This window comes from Rhagoletis pomonella, unplaced genomic scaffold (assembly GCF_013731165.1).
Source record: "Rhagoletis pomonella isolate Grant_MI unplaced genomic scaffold, Rhpom_1.0 Rhpom_scaffold_00002, whole genome shotgun sequence".
Taxonomy (NCBI): Eukaryota; Metazoa; Arthropoda; class Insecta; order Diptera; family Tephritidae; genus Rhagoletis; species Rhagoletis pomonella.
Genome location: NW_023458556.1, coordinates 69,868,422 through 69,877,308, shown reverse-complemented (window position 1 = coordinate 69,877,308; position 8,887 = coordinate 69,868,422). Strand labels below are relative to the sequence as shown.

Below are 8,887 nucleotides of genomic sequence, written 5' to 3'. Positions count from 1 at the left end.
AAAAAAATACATTTTCATGATCCGTTAGCTTGCGCAGGTGCCATCCAAAAGATTAAAGATTTAATGAAAATTAGTCTCGACGAAAGTCATGGCGAATCAGACTCAGATAAATCGGAAAATCGGATAAATCAGAAGATTTCAGTCTTTGGAGCGATCACCACAAATTAGTGCATAAAAACTGGAAATCTAATAGAAACGAGGAAAGCGTTTCAGATGAGATATCCGTCTACTTAAGAGCAACAGTTGGTCGTTTAAATGAAAATCCGCTGGAAATTTGGGCGGATTTTAAACAGCAATTTCCAAAGTTGTTTCACATAGCTTATAAACATTTAACAATTGTAGCCAGTTCAGTACCTTCCGAAAGACTTTTTTCGAAGGCTTCTCAAGTGTTGAATCAACAGCGCAATAGATTGCAAGGAAAACGTGTTAACAAAATTTTATTTTTACAAAGTTTAGACAAAAACAACTGGGATTTGTAACTATTTAAATCAATAAATAAATTCCACTGTGAGTTAATACTTGAATATTTATTGAAATTCGTATCGTTTATTTTCTGTTATATATTTTAATTTGAAACAAACTGTTGATATTTTAATCCGATGCATCGAAAACATCGATGTTTTTATATGATACATCGATATGAATCGATGCAACATTTCGATGCATCGTATCGAAAAAAAACATCGATGTATTTTTTTGACTTGCATCCCTACTGTGATCACTTTCATATGTTTACTACTGCACTGTTTTTCGTCTTCGGCTTCGCTTCCACTCTGTTTGCAACCTAACAAAGTGATAGCCCGAACACAATGAAAACGACGAGCTACGGACTACAGCTGTCAAATTATTTTAACACGTTCTCTTATGTAGATAATTATTTTGGCGACGACCGGGCTACGCGACGGCTGTGGTTGTAGCCAGATTAGATCTATTTCTATTTTTCCGGCGACAGATAAGGTTCTTCCTCTTCTTTTATGTCAAACTCATACAAATTCATGATGTCGCTGCCGCGTTCAAAAAAATCATGTCGCCATCGACAAAGCGTTTAGATAATGAAGATAACAAAGTGGAAGCTGTGGCCCGTAGCTCGTCGTTTTCAATGTGTTCAGAACTTGAACGCAAAATCATTCAAACGTATTTGGCACAATAACACAATGGGCGCGTTTATAAGACGTAGTTGTTGCCCAACCGTTGGCTATTTGTCTTAGAAACGCACAACTGTCCGCTCAGCTCAACAGCAACTCTCCGCCATTTTTTCCAGCGGAAAATGTTTACGCTACCTGAACTCAACGTGTTGGGCTTAGCCTAAACAGCTGATCGAAAAGACTTATGCCGCTTATATTAAATTTAACGCCGCTTCGTTAGGTGGCAGTTGCAAAGAAATGTATTATATTTTATATTACTGATGTGATAAAATAACTAGAATATTTTGTAATTGTTTAGGCCTCCACCCTATATATATTGCACCACCCTAATGTGCAGTAAAATGCACCGTACATGTACAGTATATTTTGCTTTGCTGCCTCTATGCTTAAAAGCACATTTAAGATACCTACCCCAAAATGCGCATCAAAAGCATTATTTTTAACATTTATAAGGAAACTGCTACGATAGAAGCATTCAACATACCTGCACATTGGCGATACCTGCTTTAAAAATTGTGCGACTAGTATCAATTATCAATGAAAGTATTACGTTTACCTGCACTGACCCTACAATTACCTAATTTTACAACCTTTTATTTATTTTGCTCATCTCGCAGAACAACGAAAATGGCTATCAATTTATGTACTTATAAGATAATTAGATAACATTCGGTAAAAATTTCGCTTGCAGTAATTTCTACATGGTAAGTGCTCCGCCAATATTTGGTTTCATAGGGATTCGGATACCTTCCTCATTGAAGTAGTAAAGAAAATTCGGTTAAGTGCCTTTTTCGGTTACGTGCACAAGTTTTTCGTGCAAAGAAGGATGTGCAGCTAAGCATAATATACTGTATATACGTACACACACAAACTCACGCAATTACATACATATGTACCCAAGAATGATAGAATACAAGATTGCGCCAATGAGAGAGGATTTTTGAGCGTAATTTTTGCGTGACGTCATCTTGGTGCAATTGCGAGAGAGAAATGCCAAAACGCATATAAAAATATGTAAACAATGCAGAAAAATGTGTTAATTTGAATACTACATGGCCCAATTTTGCAGGAATCAATAAATATACAAAGATTGATTAATTAGGAACACGTAGCAATAATTTTGGACATGTAGCCCTTTAGATAAGTACGATTTTTAGCACATGAAAAAATGGATGTATTAACAGTGTTTGCAATTTCATGTAGACCAAAAGGAAGGTGTGCAGCAAAGTGAATTTTTGGACTTGCCATTTTAAAAAGCCATGCAGAGTGCATATTTATATTTGCGGACGGTAGCCAACCACCATAAACTCCACAGCTGTTGACTGCACAGCTTTTATTTGATGACTTTTGTACCATTTCCGAGAGGATGCATGAGTGTGGCTTTTTTGGAAGCAAATATGCTATGTCAGTAAAACATAATTTAAGCTGAACTTTTAAATGTATAATAATTTGGGCACGTAACAGCGCGGTAAGATGCCGCTTGAATTAGCGCCTGGCGACCAAGGCGCATCAATACAAGGTGGTGTTGATTGATCAGCTGATTGGATATTTTTGTCTCTACACTAGTACAGGAGAATGTCATCCAAGACGAAGAGGCGCAACTTTAGGATGTAAACGAAACGAAACGAAATGACGAAAATTATCTCATATTCCCTTTCGTTTTGACATCCTCCTGTACCAAAAAGCAATAACAAAATACACGGGACTTTTACTTATATGCAATCACCATCACCTTGTATGGATGCTCCTTGCCTGGCGACCTTATCCACTGGTGCATTACCTCATACCAGCACTAAAAGAATCAGGTACTAACAAAAATAAGCAGGTAGTGAAGTTCATGTATCTATTTACCGTAGAAACTGCTTTTGTATGTATGCCATTGCCAGCAAACTAAACCAGCAACTGTCTACATTCACCATGGAAATATACCTACTACAATTCACCAAGGAAAGGCCAACATAGTTCCATGTAGAAGCTCATAGCTCACACACTTTTTCGCCAGGTTTGCGTCCGTAGGAAACGAAAAAAAAACTTATATAGCACGCTTTCCTTTTGTTTTCGCTATTACACTTTGCCACTGCACACTTAATTTTGCTTTTTAATGTCTAAATAATTGTTTAAAAGCACGCAGAAATATTAACGCACAAATATTAAAATTGTTATTTGGTCTTTTCGTATGCTCACATTCAACAATTGCACCAAGATGACGTCACGCACACAGCTCATTCTGTCAAAATCACAAAGAGCGGATTAGCGGTACCGCGATTGGCGCAATCTCTATTTCTCTCAATCGTGATATGTACCCCGCCACTAATAACTGTGTTGAGGGGAAATTAAACCTAAGTACATAGCTCGGCGGGTACAACGGAGTTTGAAAATATATCTAAATTCACTTCTCCGAGAACTATCAATCGCTTCACCAGCTACCACGCCACACTGAGGTAAGAGCATCAAGTACGCTTTATAACGTTGTACACAATCATTTCAAATACAAAATAAAGATCAAGGACCACTTATTAATTATTAATACTTTAAATCCTTCTTTCCTTTACATAATAATTTAAGTGCGAGCACTCCATTCCGTGTGACGTGTCTCCGCAGTAAACAGTAATAATACTACGTTTCTAAATATATGTTTTTAAGATGTTTGCTATATAATTTTACACTGTTTAATTCATTGTAACATTGAACGATTTTTTCAACACGGCGGCAGCTCTCACTTTCAGCACAAGTTTACTTGGGGTAGTGATCACATCTGCTCAAAAATGATAGAGTACAAGATTGCGCCCATCAGAGAGGATTTTTGAGAATAACTTTTGTGTCACGTCCAGTGTTGCCGTTTTGATACATATGTATCAAATTGTATACATTTTCGCTTAAATTTTGAGGGATACTTCGTTTCTTTCCGCAGTGTAAATTTGGATACCTTTTCCCATAAGTATTCGTAAGTTGGAGGATTTTTTTTTTATTTATGTACGAGCTATTATAATATTTTGAACAGTTTGCTGCTCGTCCTCTAAGCAAAAAATTTATACTTATTCTTGTCACTTTGAAAAATAAAATGATTCGCTTCAAAAAGTTTTCCGACCTGTAGTAGTTAACTGTTATGTCGAGAATCTATTCGAAGTAATAAACATCGAACATGCGGAAACTTTGGCTCGTAATTGTAGTCAGTATTTTCCGATCCTTAGAAACAGATCTGGGAAACAAAGGCCCGTAGGTATAGTCAAAATTATGTCGACACTAAAGTTAGTAGCAGCTTTTTTGACAGATATTCCATTGAAAATTATGTCAAAAAACTGCAATTAACTTTAGAGTCGACTTAATTATGACTATAACTACGGGCCTTTGTTTCCCAAATCCGTGTCTAAGGATGGGAAAATACTGACTACATGTTAATAAGTTTGTTAAGGGGCCGAGTTTGTTTTCCATAGATGCACTGTGTAACAATGTCCGCTATTTTCGGTGGATACATTTGGATACAGTTTTCAATTTTTTTATGGATACTTCAAAGGCTAAGCCAGTGGCAACACTGGTGACGTCACACTGGTGCAATTGCGAGAGAGAAATGCCAAAACGTGACAAGAATGGAAGAAGAAGAAAAAATGTTGCAAGGAAAACGTAAACAAGTTGCACAAGTGTGACGTCATACAAACAACGATTCTGTCAAATTCACTGAGATAGGAATAGCGGTACCGTGATGGGCGCAACCTCTATTTCTCTCAATCGTGACATCTGCTCATATACACTCCTCGTCTTTTGAATTGCACACCCTTTCAATCCTTAGTATTTACAGTTTTCAAAAATTGTCAAAATCACCGCTATTTTACAGACACTTGAAACTTGCACTTTATTGTACCCCTTTGTTGACATTTTTTTAACACTGTATAAAGTTTGAAAATCGGATGTAATGAATATTAAATAAACAAAATTAAAAATATAAATTTTAAGGATTAAAAGGTTGAGCTATTCAAATGACGAGGAGTGTATGTGGCGTACGTTTGGGAGAGTCTTTTTACTCCAGAATGCGTGTGCAGTGGCTCTCATTGGTATACGTGTATTAGTAAGATTCGTTGACCCCTTCATGTTTGCCTATGATTCTCCCCTGATCTAGCCCGCGAAATGGGCTCGCTTGCCCGTACGGGCAAAAAAAGCCCATACGGGCAAAAGTGCCCATGTCTGCTATATGGTAACAAGAATGATATAATACAAGATTCCGCATTCCCGGCGGCGATGAAATTTCTCAAGTAAAAGTAAACAAAGCCGGATGGGACGATAAAATAAACTGTAAAATAGTAAATTTTCTCAATAATAAATTTTTCGACAGGAAACGTGGTTTCATTATGTTAAATTGTAAAATATATGATTTATAAAAAGAATTAATAGCGAAATTTAAAAAAACGGCGATTTTTGTGAAAGTATTAGCAAATTTCAGTGCATCTAAAGTTTCTGAGGCGTTGTTTACATTTACTTGAGAATTGGCAAAATCGGCAAATCACATTAGATGTTTCTGTAACGTGCCACATTTGTTCGCTACATCGTGATGTGATAGAATGGAACGCGGGCAGCGCTCCGCAAGGTTGCAAAAAAAAAATTATGTTCGAAAAATATCTTGATATGGAAGGATCGCTTTACACTGTCAAGGAAAAAAATTGCCAAAACTCATTGCAATTTTTAGCAACTTCAATCTAGAACTTTGTTATACTTAAATTAATTTTTTTAGAGTCTAATTAAAAAGTTTGCAATTTAGGTGAAACCTTACAGAATTTCTTTAATTTTTGTACAAAGGTTTATCCAAAACCTGAGATCTACCACATTTTTTTGAAATCTACCACATTTGTTTCCAGATTCTACCACACAGAATTTTTTTAAGTCCGATCACTGGTGACATAGTGTCAAAATTATCGTCAACGTGGAGTTGGCAATTAGGTAAATTTCAGACCAAAAATTCCATTATTCAGTCTCTATTTGTGTATAAGTTATACAGTTTGAATATTTAAAAATTAGTTCTTAAAAATTATATGTTGAAGGAAAAACTTATTTTCCATTTATTTATGAATGATGGTGTGAACGGAAATGATTTGGTTTTGCATCATGATATGTTTTTATACAACACTGACCATGCAAAGGCCGCTAATAACCCTACAAGAACAGTGATAGTCGTTTGATTGATCATGTGATAATCACTGGTGACGGAGATCTCAATCAAGTACATACTTCTATCAACTTTTTAAGAGCAATATGCAAAACGTGATGTAAACATTTGTGTACATGTGATCTTCCGTCTTCCTCCAACTTATGGCCTTATTTAGTGGTCTCTTTTTAACTTACGCAATATTTGCAAATGTGTTAGTAAGATAAATGAGAATGGGTTAAGAGCGAAATACACCACACAAGCGGCTTGTCAAACCTACTTTTCCCATTTCGCCATACACCATGAAAACATGAGTCATTCAATCACAGAATTTTAGTTTTCCTCCGGTTCACAATGTTAAAAATGTTGGTTTTCTTCCATTTTTCTCCCTTACGTCCTCACTTGGTGAAAATTCAGCAACAAATGAGGCGATTTTACCATCCACATCGCAAGCGGTTTGATCAAACGTCAACATGGCGGCCAGAAAATCAAAAAATTTTGATTTTTGCTCAAATTTCCCTCAAGCGGTTTGTCAAACCTTCAAACACCCCCATAGACAACACAAATGGATTGAAACAAAGGGATATTTCGCTTGGTTTGTCAAGCCGCTTGTGTTGTGTATTTCGCTCTTTAGTTTCCATCACACAATTCTTGTAGGGAAGGTGGCAAGCCAAAGGCAGTAGGGATGCTAACGATACATCGATGTATCGAAAACGTCGATGTATCGAAAAAAACATCGATGTTTTAACCGATGTTTTCAAGGCTTAAATATATGCATCGATATTAGTTTTGTCGTTGTTCTTAACATCAAAACGTTGGGAATTAATTTTTAACATTATAAAATTACAGATGAGCAATTGCAGTGCAAGGATAATTTTTAAGAACTAATTTTCAAATATTCAAACTGTATAACTTATACACAAATAGGGACTAAATAATTGAATTTATGGTCTGAAATTTATCTAGTTGCCAACTCCAAGTTGACGATGCTTTTGACACTATGTCATATGTTCCTGGAGGCGTAAAGTGCAAAAAAAAATACAGATGCTATTTCTAACAACATTAGGTCCATTCTTTTGCAACCGAGCTACAAAAGAACACTCCGTTAAATTACGAAATACACGCAAAGCAACAACACAAACTCGGCTATTTATCCGAGTTCAGCCAGGTCGGTTTAAAAATACGCGACCTGAAGAGTAGTGTTGTTAAGTGAAAAAAACTGCTCTATTGTTAATTGTTACCGGGAAATTGGAGAGGGAAATTTTTGCTTTCGTATATACATGATTTATATTTTAAATAAGTATATATATTACGCAAATACCTCGCATAATAACTAATTTCTATCTATCTAAATCCCGTTAAACTAATCACATGTTTCTTGCCAGCTACCAGCAGGGTTGCTTAAGTAGCTAAAAGGAAATTTTACCCGAGTTGAGCGTACAGCTATTGTAGTAGATAATAAGCCGTTTGCAACAGTTGTCGGTGCTGGTTTCATTGTACAAAGTGCCAAGCAAAGACACTATTCGAGCAAGAGTGGATGAAAAGTATGAGGTCATGTCAAATTTATTTAAAAGTTACACTATGATCCATTTAAGTTTAGCACGAAAAGCGTTCAGCAGACAATTTTCCTGTAACTAAGAGCACTTTCGTGAGAGTAAAATATGCTCATACTCAGTTAGAATTTTCAGGATTTATTAGTCCGAAGTTTTTCTTTTGGAAAATTGATGAAAACTGCCAAATGAAGAGCAGCGTTGCATTCGTAAACAACAAGTGAAAGAGCTGAAGCAAATTATAGCAAATATGTTTAGCAGAACAGAAGCCAATCGCACCAAAATAACGAAATATCTTATGGAGTAACTATTCAGAATAAAATATACTCTTATTGAAAAAAAGATTCAAACCAATTGAAGCTTTTGTATGCAAAAACAAAAAACACTTCTATTATTTTTTCTTAATTAACAGTTAGATACGTTATCTCTTTAGATATGCTATTTAATACCTACTTCGTTTAAATAGTAGACAAAAGCGATTGCATACAAACATGCATATGCAAATACATGCATACATATGTATTTCCTATAGTCCAGTTAACACCCTTAAGTGCTGAACACATTGAAAACGACGAGCTACGGGCCACAGCTTCAAATTTGTTATCTTCATTATCTAAACCAGTGATGGGCAGCGCAGGAAGAACTGCATAAGCAAGTGCAAAAGTTTGGCACTTGCTTATGGAGTTCTGCCAACGCTGCCCATGCCTGATCTAAACGATTTGTCGATGGCGACATGCATTTTTTGAACGCGGCAGCGACATCATGAATTTGTATGAGTTTGACATAAAAGAAGAGGAAAAACCTTATCTGTCGCTGGAAAAATAGAAATAGATCTATTCTGGCCACAACCACAGTCGTAGTGTAGCTTTGTCGCCGATAAAATAATTTTCTACATAAGAGTACGTGTTACAATAGCACTGTGGAACAAATTCAGGTTAGCAAAAGTTAGGTCGATTCTGAGAGTGAGGGGTGAAAATAGAGGCTAAATTAGAAGACCCCTATCGCGGCGTTTGTTTATGTTAGTTCGAATTTTTTTTTAATCGACCTTCGAACTTTGC

The 8,887-nt window shown here is 36.1% G+C and overlaps 1 protein-coding gene across 1 annotated transcript in view; it reads left to right on the top strand.

Moving 5' to 3' along the window:
* The window catches only part of LOC118734027 (zinc finger BED domain-containing protein 4-like), a gene marked incomplete in the record, with an annotated part of 8,269 nt that extends 7,745 nt beyond the window's left edge, over positions 1–524 (top strand). The window contains 1 exon segment of the mRNA XM_036463715.1: positions 128–524. Within this exon segment, the coding sequence (XP_036319608.1) occupies positions 128–479 (352 nt within the window).
* Between the last annotated feature and the right edge of the window lie 8,363 nt (positions 525–8,887).